This window comes from Uloborus diversus, chromosome 4, assembly GCF_026930045.1.
Source record: "Uloborus diversus isolate 005 chromosome 4, Udiv.v.3.1, whole genome shotgun sequence".
In the NCBI taxonomy this organism is placed as follows: Eukaryota; Metazoa; Arthropoda; class Arachnida; order Araneae; family Uloboridae; genus Uloborus; species Uloborus diversus.
The window spans coordinates 119,369,250-119,385,809 of record NC_072734.1 but is presented as its reverse complement, the minus strand read 5'-3'; the positions used below and the strand labels follow the sequence as shown (position 1 = coordinate 119,385,809).

At 33.7% G+C, this 16,560-nt stretch overlaps 1 protein-coding gene across 1 annotated transcript; it reads left to right on the top strand.

Moving 5' to 3' along the window:
* Positions 1-289: 289 nt before the first annotated feature.
* On the top strand, positions 290-16,273 carry LOC129220215 (ER membrane protein complex subunit 4-like). Its single transcript, XM_054854580.1, has 5 exons — positions 290-396; positions 484-595; positions 2,597-2,750; positions 11,237-11,394; positions 16,089-16,273. Exons 1-5 carry the CDS (start codon positions 329-331, stop codon positions 16,122-16,124), a joined length of 528 nt encoding a protein of 175 aa, XP_054710555.1. The 5' UTR covers positions 290-328; the 3' UTR covers positions 16,125-16,273.
* Positions 16,274-16,560: the final 287 nt, after the last annotated feature.

Below are 16,560 nucleotides of genomic sequence, written 5' to 3'. Positions count from 1 at the left end.
TGTTTTTTGAAGAATCATGGTTACAGCACAGCCGGAAAAAAAAAACAAATGTGATCTCGCGGCAAGCATTTGAACCTAAAGCTGCTCTATACGAACCCCACACGTGACGTAAAAAATTTGAGTCACCGAACTCTTGAGGTGCCACCGGTCCTTTTTTCCGAGCGTACTCTTTTCTCTTTTTTTTTTTTTTTTCAGAATGATAACAAAGGTCTGTTAACTAGTTACTCTATTCGTACATATCTATTTCGATAATCAACATTATCGATGAAGGTTTATACGCACTGAATGGCATCACTCTTCAGTCAATAAAGCCGAAGTGGCCGAAGCAATGGCTTCCCTGTCATCAAATCGTTTAATTACGAAGAGACACAAGTGGTGTTTTTCATTTGCTATTAGGTGATATTGCGTCTTAGTTTTCAGACCTTTAATTCAATTTTATGTTAACATCATTACGGGTATTTTTAAAGTTGAAATTATTTTTAGGACAAAATCTGAAAGGCAAGCAGAACTACCCTCTCCCCCTGGATACAGTTCTTCTTTAGGTCAAGTCCATGCGGAAGCAAGTAAAGAAACGGATGCAAATTTGATTGTAAAGGTACAGTTTTCCTGTGTGTGTGTGCATGTTTTAATTTTTGCATCTTCTTAAATATTTCTTTTTTCCAATGTTGTCTACATCTGCTGTATTGGAAACAATCATTCCATGACATGATATCATCTTAAAATTACACATAGGATGATTATGAGGTCCATGCGCGGTTATGATATGTCGATTATGAGGAGGAAAAAAGCTACTGTTTTATACCAGCGTGCAAAGCCATGCCCCCCCCCCCCTTTAGTAAAATAATTAGACTTAAACTGCTGAAATGCTTACTTACCGAGATGGCCGACTGATTGACAGATACAAATATGCTGATAGTTATTCAATGGATGTTTCCCAAGGGTGATGGCGCAAAGACCCCCCCCCCCCCTCCCTCGTCTCTTGCTTTTACTCGCCATCCCCTCAGTAGTGCTTTTTCCCGATAATGAGACTCAAATCATTTTGAAGCATCTTCTTTAAAAAATATTGGGTGGAGTGCTTAATAGTTTGTGTAATGCGACTCCAGGGAAAAAACTTAACTAGTACTTCTCTTGATATACTGTCTGCTTTCTTTTGGTACTTTAAGCATTGATTTATCCGAAAACCATGCCTAAAGTACCTTAGTTCATGTAATTTGTTGCGAAATATTTTCCTTAAGAAAGTTTCAGCCACATTTATAAACAGTTCTGAATCTTTAGTCAGTATGCAATAAATTAAATTTTAGGATACAGGCTGAACAACTTGAATTTAACTGAATAATTATAGAAAATTTAATATTTCTCGCGTTGCTCTAATTACTTACAAATAGTTTATGCACAATTTTTGCTGAAGCAAGTCTCTTTGCCATAGCCAATGTTATTTTAGTCCTCTTTACGAGGGCAACCAGCTTCGAGTTCAATAAAAATGAGCTTTCTATGAACAGAAGAATCACATACATTCACTCCATATGCTTATAGAGAAATTTTCAGTTCATGATAAGTTGTTTTTCTGTCAGATATGGCAATATGAATTAATTTCCTTTCTGTTTTTGCAATAATATTACTTACCTAGTGTGTTTCTCTATTCTGGAATTGATATATTTACATTTGAAATTCAAAGATCTTTTTATTTAACGCACAGATAACAAAGTTTTTAGTTATTTCTTGGATGAAACTTTATAGCAGCTACAGTTTTCTAAGAAAAATATAACTTGTTTCACTCAGGATCACACAATAGTTCTCAAAAAAGAGAAAAAAAACTGCCGATTATAAACCAATTAAAACTGCGTAAAGAATTGCTTTAAAAATAAAATAATACTGGTAGCATCCCAAGGAAATAATATAAAATATTAGCAGAGCAAGTTTTTAAATTTTGTTTTAAATTCGATTGATAGGTAATCAAACATATTCATTATATGCAATGCAAACAATGTCCCCATCAAAGGTTTTTCTATTTTACAAATGCCAACATTTAACAAAGTAATGTCCTGAAAACTGAACTTAAGGAGTGAAAAAATGATTGGAATAACAAAACAAATAATCCTTTATGAATTATTACAAGTATATACCTAATTATTCAAGAAAAACTGAAAAAAATCGCAAGTATTCTAATAATTTTCATACTTTTGAATGTTTGGTTAAACTATTTATGTATTCATTTTTCTTGTTATATCTTATAAAAGGGAGACTAATCAATAAAAGTAACTTCTAACTATTTTGAATTTGTGGATTTCCCAACTATGATACTGTCTTTTTACTTACATTTACTTTTTACACATATGCTCTCAAACTTTTTATTGTTTTTGTGCCATGCATTTGGTAAGCTTAATCAATTTTGTAAACTAGAACTTTGAAAAGTCTAATTGAACACATTTAACTTTTCCGTTTTTTTCCCCCTTGGTTTTTCTTATGGTTTTTAAATGTGTCGAACACACTTCAAATTCTTGTTTTGAAAATATGTCTTAGCAAAATTAAATGAGCTTTATTTGTTAATGTTTTAATGATGCAACTGATGTATTTCTTCTTTTATTTTGTGCCTTAGAAATCATGGGACATAGCATTGGCTCCCCTGAAGCAAGTTCCAATGAACCTTTTTATAATGTATATGGCTGGAAACTCCATATCTATTTTTCCCATTATGATGATTGGAATGCTGTTCTTGAGATTAGTAAAGGCTCTTTTGACAATACAATCCAGTAAGTTGTTTCAAACTTTCAAAACTCTTTTTCACTTTTTCAAAGCAATTTGTTGTGTTATGGTTAACAAGATATCCTTTTAAAACTTGGAAAGCAATTTAACTTGTATGTTTGATTTTTTTCTTTTTAATGTGCAGAAAGAATCCCATGTTGGAGAAAGCCACTTATGAAAATCAGAGATTAAAATAGATATAGTATAACCTCGATTTAACAATTGTCAAGGGACTGGAAAAAGTTATTGTTGAATCGAGGAGCATAGACATTCAATGCAGTCAAATCCAGACCTGTGAAATGTATCATTAAATTGAGGAAATTGTTAAATTAGGTATTGTTAAATCAAAGTTATACTATACCAGGGCTTTTTTGCTGTAATTTATAGCAAAGAGTATGAACAATTATTAGTTTTGTTCAGTGGTGTTCCCACAAGGTATTTCATATCCGCTTTATACTCTCAAACATTTTTTAGACATATAGTGTATACCCTCAAGCTTCAAATGTTCATATTATGACACATTATATATATGATTGCATACACATATTGTGCATAACTGATTACTGGGAGTATACCTTCAGAAAAATTGATGGGAGCATCACTGGTTTTGTGCTAGTATTCATTTGGTTTTGAGATACATAGCGTTCCCGTTATGCGTTTTTCAAAGGGCGCGGCGCCCTGCCCCTTTTTATTAAAGAGCTGATGCGCCCTGCCCTCTTTAGACCCGAAGAAACGCGCCCTGCCCCTGCAGTAGAATTTTAATGATGCGCCCTGCCCTTTTACTGGTGTACAAACAATTTATATTTACGATATCCGAAGGGGAGAAAGGAAGAAACGATGTCCGAAAGGAAGATTCAAAATCATGACGTCAGCGCTTTCGCTCCCCATCGAACGTCGATGGAAGGAGGGAGGGAGGAGGGGCGGGAACTGTCCGACCCAGCTCCTCACACCGCTTTTTTTTTTTTTTCTTCTTATTCCATGCGGTGAACTGGACAAAGCACGTGCAAATTTCCGGTCCGAACGTTTTTCTGAGATCGCTATTCTGATTTTTTTTTTTTTCCCGTCATGCCTTCTATGAATCGCAAACGGAAATACAGGGAAGATGCAAGAACAAAAGAAGGAGCATACTGTAAGAAAATAGTAGATATGTTCAAAGAGTAAGTGCAAGAATTTTATTTTTACATTAATTTTTTTTTTAATACTATCTTAGGATCGGCATCGCTTCAATTAGTGTCGAAAATCGGAGCAGCCACGTGCTGTTTTAAAGTAGAAATTGAACTACAATATTTCCTCCTTAACGTACCTGAAATTATCATTCTACAAAATAAAATAATGAAAGGGGAAAAAAAAGTTTCACAAATGAACTTACAATTTAAAAATAAAATAGAAAAAGGAACTAGTTTGCGCAAGAAGAGCGAACCTTGGTGATGCGAAAGTATTTTATTGCAATTTTTTGTGATCATCTTATTATCATTTTTTAAAATTTTAATTGTGTCCCAAACGAAACACATATGAGTAATTTCTTTCTTTTTTTTTCTTTTTATTATAATCGTGAATGAAAGCTGTTTTTTGCTTTCTTCGTTTGTTGAGCACACTTGCTGCAACAATCTTTCAACACCTGCTTTTGGACAATTTTCCATATTCCAAATTAGTGAACAAAATTAAAGGTATTTATCCAGAATTCAGAGTTAAATTCAATTTTTAAAGGATGAGTTTCATTTACAAGATATACTGCACTTAGTGCGCAGTAATCTATGAACACGTGCTTTTGATTTATCATTTTCTTTGTCAAGTTAAACAAAATCTTAACACTAAGTTTATTCATTTCATTTGAAACATTGAATTATTTTAGCGATTTTTTAATCCCTCCTTCGATTGCATGTGGTAAAAACGCGTGCGGTATTTTAGCACTATGTATTCAGTTGCTTTTCCGTAGGCATTGACTAATGGCGTAGCCATGGTTTAATTTAGGAGGAGCTACAAGCGGTTCGCATAGCGGGACAACTCAATCTCACTTCCCAAAACTCCTTGTCCCTCCACTTTTTTAATTTCAAAACTACAGATCGATCGAAAAATAATACCGTTGATGAATTCATATGTTTAACGAAAGTAAAATTGACTTAATAAGTGAATTTTATATTTCTCATTAAAATGGTACATCGCGCGATTTTTTTTTCATTTATTGTTTTATAATATTGCGCTGTTTCTTTCCCCACAATCGTTTTCAGGAAAATATTTATCAAATGAAATATTTGCAACCATTCGCATTTATATCGTAATATCATTCATGTCGTGAATAAAGGGCGTGAATCAGTGATGGCAGATCACCAAGACCCAAGACCTCCCCAAAAAGGTTTTTATTCATCAAACCTGAATCGTAACATTATAATTTTTCTTTTCCTTTTTTTTTTTTTTTTTGAATGATTTTCTTCTAATTAAATATAATGTAAGTATGGTATAAGTGCATGCATCGTTCAAGAAATTTCATTCGGTTAAATTAGATTCCCCTCCCTCTCCTGAAAATGTAAGTTTCAGCCCCCCTTCTATAACCATTTGATTTATTTACGCTGCTTTATTTCACTTTCATTTTAAATAACACATGCATAATTCTAGCACAGCGCTGTAAGCCAAGGCGAAGCTCATTATACTATCGCTATTTTTAAAAATTAGTCTCTTTATATCGCTATTTGAAAATTTCGTGTATTTTCGATCTTTTCCCTATTTCTTAATCACATGTGACTATTTTTCTCTCTCTCTTTTTTTCTGCAATCTTTACGCGCACGCCGAAGTGTCTAAAGCGTAATTCAAACAGCGTCCGCCACGTAAAGCGGACAGAGTAACGTTTTCCGAAAAGGGAGAAGCATTCATACTTTACGGACGCGAAAAAGGCACATGTCAGTCTCTCACCCAATAGAGAGAGCGCGCTCATCTCGTGGAGACCAATGAAATGCGACGCCCAACTGTACGGACGTCAGAGCCGTCAGATATCTGGTTTCTCGTCCCGTCGACGGGTCCCGTACAATACGGCTTGCTGTCATGGCAACGCCGGCCGAAAACTGGTTTTAGGGAGAAAAGCATACGTCGGTGACGGATGTGCGGACGCAGTGTGAATGTTGCATAAGTTCATCGGCAACGGAGTGTACGCATGACGTCATCTTCGTGGAATCTGGTGATGAGGTTCTAATAAAACGCTAGTTTTGGGCTACGGAGGCAGTCTCCCGAATAATAATCGAAATGCTAATTGCGAAGATCTTTGATGAGCGTAGGGAAAGGTGTTAAGTTCAACCGTTCCAGTTTTTTATTTTTTTTTTTATTTTTTATTTTTATAAAGCTGAACACAGCCTTTTTTTTTTTTTTCTGATACAATTATGCGAGGTAGTTTTCCTGAAAGGCTATTATTGGCCCAAAGTGGAGGATTGTTAGTATCGAAAATGGGGCGGGGGGGGGGGGATTTTTGGAATACAAATATGCAGGTAGGAGTGGAGGCGATTTTGTGATACAATTATGAGAATTACTTTTTCCAGATGGTATTGGCCCAAAGAGAAAGAATTTGGAAGTTGCCAGTCTCAAAAGTGATCCAGAGGGGAGTGAGGGAAATTTTTGTACTACAATAAGGGGGAGAGGGACGTAGGGCCGATTTTTGTTATACAATTATGGGAGTTAGTTTTTCTGAAAGGTATTGGCCCAAGGAGAAAGAATTTGGATGTTACCAGTCTTAAAAATGGTGCAGGAGGGTGTGGGGGGATTTTTGTGATACAATTATGCAGGGAGGAGTGGAGGCGATTTTTGTGATGAAATTATGGGAGTTAGTTTTTCTGAAAGTCATTGACCCAAAGAGAAAAAATTTGGATGTCGCCAGTCTCAAAAATGGTGGTGAGGAAGGGTGGGGGGTTGCAATACAACAATACAGAGGCGGAAGGCAATTTTCGTGATACATTTATGGAAGCTAGTTTTTCTGAAAGGTATTGATCCAAGATTGTTGAACTACGCACAAATTTTGCAAACAGATTATGTAATTGTCGATAAAAGTTTGTCGCAAACAACTACAAAACTTTGTGCCACTGGGCTGTTGGAGATACCCCAAAATGTTTTTGAAACAGCTGTCTTAAAAAATTTAAGGCTCACTTAAAACATCTCTTAGCAAAAGCATTCACTGTGAACCAAATTTATATTTCAGTTTGCAATGATATCATGATGTAAACCAAAGCATGGAGACCTCAATTATTTTATTCATTTATTTCTTCAAAACCGTTAACATTCAGCAATAACTTTCTGAAAACACGGTAATAGTGCATAATTCCTCAATGCTGCATGTGTCGCATGTCATGCTTAATATTACCATGTTAGTGTAATCGTATAGCCATCTTTTAATCTCCGTTTTGGGCTTACGAACCTTTTTATTTTCTCACTAGTGTACAATACTATGCATATTGAACTAAAATACAAAAATATTTTTCGCATAATTATTTTTGTTTCTTTTATTGATTGGCTATTTGTATAAGGCACAGTAATCAAAGGTGAAGGGGACCAGGGTGCCCCCCTGAGGGGGGGGGGTTCATAGCGCAGATTCAGCCACGCCATTGAAATTTTTAGGTGGGGTTGTTTGAGGGCATTTTTCGTTTTTTTTTGGGGGGGGGGGCTGTTGTTTATTTTGAGTGGGAGGTCTTTGCGATAATTAGGGAGGGGTGAGCCCTTGCTCGGGGAGGGGGACACAATTTGAAAAACGTCACAAATATTTCATGATACTAAATTTTTTCGCAATTTCTTGAGTTGGGATACAAGAAAAATCAAAACAGGAAAATATCAATTATTAGAATTAAAATATGAAACCTTTGCATAGGTATTCAAACTTAAAATATTTTAAACCCTCAGTTTTATACTAATAAATAGATAAATTTTATCATTGAATAATTTATCTACAATATTTTACAACTACAGAAATGCAAATGCACAACACATTAATGGAACATAAGTTTTTCACTGCGTACTACATGCAAAAACAAAATTGAGTTTTAATTCAAAAATGTCCTTTTCAAAAAAAAATGTAAGTAAATACAACAAGTTTATTTAACGATTAAGCAAGCTAGCCCTTATTTAACAATCAATCCAAAGTAATAATTTTTTCCTGTCAATTTCGTGATTTTTGATTACATAAATATCAGTTTAAATATTTAAATAAGGAAAATAATTTATGCCTCACACCAGGCTGATAATACAAGGAGAATAATACTCTATATTTTAAATGCATCAGAAATACAGAATGCTGAAATAAGTCATCTCAAGATAAGCCAAATGGCTCTAAAAGAAAGCAGTTTATTGACTAAAACAGTTTCAGCATTAGTAGATGCTTAATATTTTTGTTTGATGCAAAAAATTTCAGCTCACTCTAGTGTGATGACACTTTTTTTTTTTTTTTTGAATCAATAAGCATAATATTCTTTGTTCATGAATAACACAAAAGTTTTTTTTTTTTACTGACTAAGCAAAATATTAAATATATTACATCAAAATTTTTTGTTCTATAGTTTGTGAATTAGTTCCCTTTGGTCCAACAGTTAATTTATGATTCCACCAAATAATTCCTGGTATGTAGAATCAATTTTGGCAAATTTGCCAAAACTATAAGTAGAAAAAAAAAAGAAAACACTAAATGACTGCGTCTATGTAAAGTTGGCTAAAGAAGAACCATTATCAACATTCAACCCATATAAATCTTGAAGGTTTTCCTTCAGGTAAGTTTCACAAATAACTAATCACCAGCTTTTGTTGCTGAACTCTCAATTCCTACTACCTAGTCATCATAGTTGTCTTGTATTTCACTAATACAAATCATCAACATATCATAGTTGCTTTTGATTTTCAAATCCTCACTGTTATGGGGGAACCACTTACCCCATAGAGTGGAGACCTCTTATAGCAAAATTTTAAGTGGTAAGTGAGGCCCCTCCTCTTAAACAGTTTTTAATAATATTTCACTCAAATTCTAATTTTACAGTATGCACTTTAAGTTAAACTGTACATGAATGTTTACTGATCATAAAAAAATAAATGCTAACCAGGAAACACTTTGAAAAATGCTGCTTAAACTCGCCAAAAAAAATTTTCAGATTTTTTTTTTACTTAGTTCTCTGACCTAGAAAAAAAATTCCACGTAACCCAAATACAGTAGAAGACCATTATTATGCACACCTTGGGATCAGAGCTTTTGCGTTATATAGATGATTTCACAAATTTTTAAGCTAATATTCAGCATTTATCTATATTTTCGCACTTCAGAATGAGTTTTGTCTGCAATGTGTATTAAAGCACTATAATATTACAATTAGCCATTCACAAATAAATATGTTTCACAATCAAAAGAAAGTGAATTATCCTGCACTTCTGCAAGCTTCATGGTTTGCATAACAACTGCATTTGTAAGAGCCATTTGGTATATTCTGTTTACTTTGAGTACTAATTTTCATTTAAAAGCTTTGAATTCAGATGGAAAGATGAAAAACTGTCACAGAATTCAATTTGCCTAACAATTTTTATGTTTGCAAAGAAAAACAGAGGGATTTTTTAAACTACAAAACCTTTTGTTCACTTCTGAAAAGTTGTGTGGTTTTAAGAGAATTGCGTTATATAGGTCAGCATTATAAAGGTATTCTACTGTATATGCAAAACTAATCACTGTGATGAACCATGATATGGATATTTCAGTTTTCGGGGGTGACCCACTTATCTTAGTGTCCCACTTCCCCCAATCAACCTTACTTTTGAATTTACTTGGTAAATTTTGTTTCAGTATATGTAACCTATAATTTACATATTTATAACTGTAATCATTGTTATGTATTTACATTTAAGAGCAATAGTTTGCATCCAATATGAACAATTTACGTCCGACACCAAGCTAAAAATACATTTTAAATAATTTTATTCCTTATAATATCATTTGAAAACTGAAATATGCTTAAATCATTAGTATACTTTAGAATTATGCTGTTTTTAAAATTAAAATGTAAGCCAATTCACAGACTTTTAATAATGCTTAAGTTAACCATCAATTTTACTATTTGTGTGTTTACGTCAGACACCAACTCTTTAAATTTTTTTAAATTATACTTTAGGGATCTATTTTGATGAACTAACATGATTTTTTATTCAGTGGGATGTAGTATCTTTTGATAAATTTGTTTATGTTGGAAAAGTTTATATTTGGTAAATAGAATTAAAACTGAGAAATTTTTCTTCATTTTTTACCTCCGACACCATAGAATTGCCCAGAACGTCCTTTTAAAGAAAATGTAACTATCTCTGCCGACATCTTGAGAGTTACTTAGTGTCATAAAAATTAATTATTGATGGTTGTACCACATCTATAAAACAACTTTCATAAAACTTAAGTGATGTTCCTATATTGATGTGATGCATAAGGGAATCAGCTATCAATAATTTTCAAGACAATTTGATTAGACCAGATCACTAGATATATAATTTGAATCTAAATTTGAAAATTATGAGTATATTCCTGTGAGTTTCTTCCTTTTAATTTAATGACTACAATACATATAGTAGTACATGGTTTAAAATATGATATGTCATAAAAGTGTCTTCAGGTTCACTCCAAACCCGATTGTTTAGGAAGAAGAAATTCGCAATTTTTTCAACTTAAATTTGACCCAATTATAAAATACGACCATGCACTCACACCTAGATCTAATAGGGGGTCATTAAGTGTTATTTAAAAAGAAAAAAAAAGTATGTTGCATTATTGTCAACAAATTTGCTGAAGCGGGAATTTTTAGAAGCTCCTGTTCTTCTTTTTTGGGCGGGGGCGGGGGTCTTCATGATTTTGGAGGGGACGCATCGTTGCTCTTTGGGGGGGGGGGCACCCCTTGTGTTGACCTCCTACTGGGTTACCCCCCCCCCCCCCCAAGTGCCTTTTTAGTTCCCGAAAAGTGCCTCTTTTTCCATGGAAAATGCCCTCTCTGAGAAATTTACCCTGCCCCTTTTCGAAAAAAATGTGAACACTAGAGATACAGAAATTTTTCCTGCTTTTTCCATTTTGCAAGTTTGGCAGAGAAAGCCTTATGCTCGGTAATCTTGACCAGAAGGGTGTCGTATCAGTAACCTTCACAGCAATGCTCATTTGGGGTTCTTGAAGACAACAATCAATGAGGGGTGGACATTTTATGTGAATGAAAGTGGGTATTTTTTTCTGGTGACCAAAAAAAAAAAACTATGCAATTGTTAAAAATTGCGGCAATATTTTATGAAAAGAGCATGAAATGTGGCCTTTTTTTCGCTAGGCAGCTCACTTTTGCTCAAAAAATAAAAAGATTCATTTTAAACCTCTTCATAAATTTTAATGTTCTAGTATCTTGCAAAAATTGCACTACATTACTAATACTAATAATTTACTTTTTTTTGGTTTAGATATGAGCATTTTTTGTGATGTAAAATGCTAAATGTTTAGATGATTTTAAATATTTTAACTTTTCTTCATTAGCTTTCAAACTTATTGAAGGGAGTCAAGCAGTTCTTCAAAAATTGGTGTACTTGTTTGGGAATTTAGTTTGCTTAGCACTGGCATTATACAAGTGCTCTTCCATGGGTCTTCTTCCTACCTATGCATCTGATTGGCTAGATTTTGTTCAACCACAGCAGGTAAATTGTAGTCTTTTCTTTAAATTGTTTTTAGTTGTGATTTTTTTTATCTGTGAAGAGTTGCTGCTAATTTTTTTTTCTCTGTAGATTGTTACTTCTAGACGTTTCTAGTGCTAGCTCTAAAATAAAAAGGCCGTTCGTTGGGTTGCATTCAAAAAAAGGGGGGGCTTTTTTTGAGGTGTACTTAAAAGTTGTATTTTTTAAGTTGGTTTAAGATTTCTGATTAGCAGCAGTATAAAATACAAATTGGTTTTGTTCCATCCTAATATTAAAAAAATAATCTTTAGCAGGACAGTTATTTGGGAAAACAAAGCCCGCCCACACCCCATTTTGAAAACATAACATAATTATGCACTTCTGCATTGACTTTTGTTTTTCCTATAATACACAAATGGGGGTTATTCTCCCAAAAGCAACGGCATGAACCGCAAAAATAAGACCCCCATTTAAAAAAGTCAGTTTTCCATGGTACTTTTTTCTGCACCTTGATAGTAGTGCACCTTGATAACCCAGAAATGTATTAACAAGGTTGCCACTGGATACTCAAGTGAGACTTGTTGCTACTTTTTTGCCACTGGGTGACTTAGGAGACAAGAAAAAACAGGTTTGAAAGCAACCTATTTTCACTAGGGCTACTTTTCTGGAGCCTTTTTTTTTTTCGAAAGCTTGTTTTTATTCACAAATACATGAGGTTTTCCACCCTATTTGCTCTTTTAAAGCCCATATAATAATAATAATAATAATAATAATAATAATAATAATTTGTTTTACATTCTATTCATTTAAAAGAAAAAATCTTAAATGATTGAGTAATCTATTTTCTACTTTTGTTTTTCTATGAAAAGTTGCTTAATAGCCATGATTGCCTAGTTCTCAGTTTTGCCCACAGTTTCTTCTATTTTATTTGCATGACCAAAAATCCATTTTTGTTTTTTAAGGGTTTGATTTTTGCATAAGCCCCCAGTTGAAATATGCAAAATGTGAAGCAGTAGCGTAACTTCAAAATTGGGCCCTCTCTGAAATCTGATTTTGGCCCCCTACAAGAAATCGTATAAATGTATATTTGTTGTACAATTTTTCGATTTTGTCTGCCCTTTTTTTTCCAAACATCCACCCGTACCCACAATAAAGAAAGGAGGAAGGGTTGAACTTTTAGTTTAGAAAGGTATCACAAGCTACAGAAATCCGAGAATTCGTCACAATGAGGAGAAAAGAATTAGCAATATGAATTTAACTATAAAGATAATATTTGTACAAAAATAGGGGTTCGGAGTGAGTTTCTAGAATTCATTTGAAATTCTAGTTTAAAAATGGAATTTCAGACTATATGTGGAAGAAAAAACATTCAATTCGTCGTAAATTTTTCAAAATTGAAATTTTAAAAACGCGATTGCAAGACATTTTTTGTAATGTAAGGGGCCAGTGACTCTTCCACAAATGTTTTTTCATTGCAAGTGCGAAAAACAAAATTTTAGAAGATCCTCGATGATGTTAAAACAACAAAGTTCAGTTTCGGGGTTTTTCCCTGAAAATTTTTTGAAATTGAAGATCTAAAAATGCAATAGGCCACCTTTGATGACGTTAGGTGAAAGGATGAGGTTCAGAACTTTCCAGCGGAGTTTTTCGAATTTCCAAAAAAAATGATTTTAAACGTTCATCAGTGCTGTAAGAGGATTGGATTTGAGGTTCTGGGTCCTTACCCGTAAATTTTTCGGAAGTTTTTACACACGTGATTGTGCCTTTGAGGGTTAGGAGTCAGGGTCTCGTCAGAAAATCTCTCGATATTCAAGTTTCAAAAACGTCACTGTAGACAATCTTCGTTATGTTAATAAAAAGAGGGGGGTCTGGGGGCTCTCCCCCGGAAATTGTTTGAAATGGAACTCTTAAAAAAGCAATTGTAGGCCACCTTTGATGACGTTACAATGATGGATTAAATTCTGGACAGAATTCTCGAAATTAAAATTCCAAAAGCACAATTTTAGGTGATATTAAGAGGGCAAGCTTTGGGGAACTTCTTTGGAAATTTTTCGAAATTGAAGTTTTTAAAATGTGATTGTGAGCATCCTTAAATTGTCTTTGGAACTTCAATTTTGAAAAATTAAGGTGCAAAGTTTCAAATCCTCTCATCCCTTCCCCTAACTTCTTCAAAAAGGATCCACAAATGCGTTTTTGGGATGTTATGTAAGAGAAAGCTGTTCAAAGATGAGACTTCCGGAAAAAAATTTCATATTGAAGTTTCCACAATGCAATATTAGATGTTCTTGGGTAATTTTAAAAGGAATGAGGGTTTGAAGGAGAATGGATGGGGTTCCGGGGTTCTCCCGGCATTTTTCAAAATCAAAGTTTTAATACCGCAAATTTGGGAAGCAATAAGGTTCAGAACTTTGCCCCGGAATTTTTAGAAATCAAAGTTCTAAAAAAGCAATACAATCAAACCTTGTTGTGACGACACTTTTGGGACCGTTTGTTACACTTGACTTCAGTAATTAAGCAGTCTCAAAGTTCATGATTTTTTTAAAATACTCAAGTTTACAGGTCAATAACTTTAATAGCGACGGGTCTACAGCTTTGGGACACAGCTTATAGTCCGAATGATGTAGTTTAAGGTTCAGGTTAAAAACCCAAAGCAACTAATCAACGTCTTGAATTACGCAGTCTCAAAGTTGATAATTTGAAACAAAAAGAATCCCAGTTTAGGTCAATTACTCAAACGCCTAAGTCAATGACTTTGAGCAAGAGCTGTAATTATATTCTTTGTGATGTAGTTTTAGACTCATGTCGGAAAACCATGTGATCTAATCATCTTAATTAAACGGTCTCAAAAATGATGATTTCAGTATAAAAGAGCATTTTTTCACTAGTTTATATGCGTGCTACTCAAAATCTTATGAACTCAAACTCACATAAATACTAGAACAAATCAATAGCCAAATTTACTTTAAGCTCCCAAAATTTCATGCTTCCAGTGTTATAAAATTTTCTGTAACCTTGACCACAACACATGGTTCTCACGAAGCTGATCCGCCATTTTGGAGCACTATACAGTCGAACCTGTCTATCTCGAATTTTATGGCAGAGAAGAAAAAATCAAGATATGGAGGTTTCGTGATAGAGAGGTTTTGAAAAAAGTTCTAAAAATAAGTAATTGGAGCAAGGACTCGAAAATAAAACTTTGGAAGCAATTTTACTAATCAACAATGTCTCCTTCCTTTCAGTTTCCGAATGGATATAATTGCTGGAAAACTTGCTTCTTGTACATAAAGTTTTAATTCTGGAGGATTATGTGACTGCTAATATTAAGAAAAATGCTTTTTGTCTCCAAATTCCAGTTACTAAAGACCGTTGGGGATCGAATTCAAAAAAGACCCTTTAGTCGAAATTCGAGATATGCAGGTTTTCAGAAAATTTCATTCAAGACAAACATGGGGAAAACATTGAATTAATGCTTTATGTGCAGGGAAAATGAAAAACTTCGACATAGAGAGGTTTTCGATATAGGCAAGTTCGAGATAAACAGGTTCAACTGTATTTTGGAGATCCTAGATACTCAGAATTAGAATCTTGGAAGTTGAAAATTTGCATAGGTTAGTTTCAAAGACATCTCTACGCCTCTATAAAATTTCATCCCATTCGAGGATGATCAAGCAAGGACAGTTTGAGAAATTTAGGTCAGTTGACCCCTACTCAAGGACAAACAAATCAGTTTTGTAGAAAACGAAACTTTTTCTTTTCATAGTACCACTAACTCATCCTGAAATTTTTACGAAAATTGAAGACATCAACTATCAAAAGTGTCCAACTTAAAAAAAAATGACTGTTAAGAGGAGAAGAAAAACTAGAAGGGGAGTTCCTCCACCAGAATGTAGCATTCAATGAATGGGAAGATTTTCTTTGCACCCATTGGTTAAGTGCGGTTTTCTTTTCTTTTTTCCAAATTCTGTAGCTCATTTGGTATAGCATTGCTTGAATTGGTCATGGGGAACACGCTATTTGGCCAGGTCGAAGTTTCGGCAAAGTAGTCGAAACTTCTATTTCTTACCCTGTCTCAAGTAGCTCGTGGCTAGACCAAGGCCTCTGAAAGTCTACAACAAGAAGAGATCATTTAAAAAAGAGTCTTCCTCATCCAAGGATAGCTAAGCTAGAAGCTGACTGGGTGAATCTTACTTGATGTTCCATTCAGGTGGAGTATATCTTGTGACCCAGTTATCATTTTTGGGCAGTTTCGTAAGTCATAGAATAGAATATTTTCGTTTTAATCCCAAATAAAGCTTTAAAAAATTGGTGATTATCATAAAAAATTTAATTGTGCAGATAATAAAATGGCATTCTGAACAGTAATTTTTTTTTACCTGTTTGTGATTTTATATATATATTACAATTTTAACTTTCAAAAGCTTTAACACATTTGTGCATTTTGGAGAAAGAGTAGTTGAGTTGTAACGTTTCTTCTATAATTCTTACTCTAATTAGAAACTCACATAACTTCATTGAGAAAAATGAAGCTAGGAAATTTTCTTATTAGGGTAATGGTTTGTTCTTTGCTTTACCAAAAATTATCTCCTTTTCATTTAAGCTTCCTTGATTCCCCCCTCCAGTCTGTATAAATCCTGTGGAGGTAACTAGTTAATTTTGAATAGTTAGTACAGAAAAACAAAAAGAAAAATGCAAAATTTTTAATTATCTTTTTGTTTCAGAGAATGGAATTTGGTGGTGGCGGAATGCTCTTGTGATAGATGCAGATTTTATTTTTCTGAAATATGTACTGGTGTTGTGATCATATCTTACAGAAAAAAAAACTGAAAAGAGTTCAGTCTTTTTATTGTTCTTTTTACTGATCCTTGTAAATATATTGGAAATAAATTATTTAAGTTGTGTTAAAGCATTTGTTGAAGGAAAAATTAATTTTGGTTAAGAAAAGATGTGTGGATAAAAATAAAAGACTGTGTTCTAATTTCAAAACCTTCACTAGCACACATGGAAGATAGTGTACAACGAGTCCCAATTTAACCTACAAGACCACTTTTTTCGCAACCCAAATTCAAAATAATAGAATACTCACTTTTTGGGAAAAAGTTTATTCTAATCAAATATAAGTGCAAAGTAGGTATTTAAATGAACGTGCCACCTTTCTTAGACCTTAAAGTGTGCATTTCATTTCAAATATAC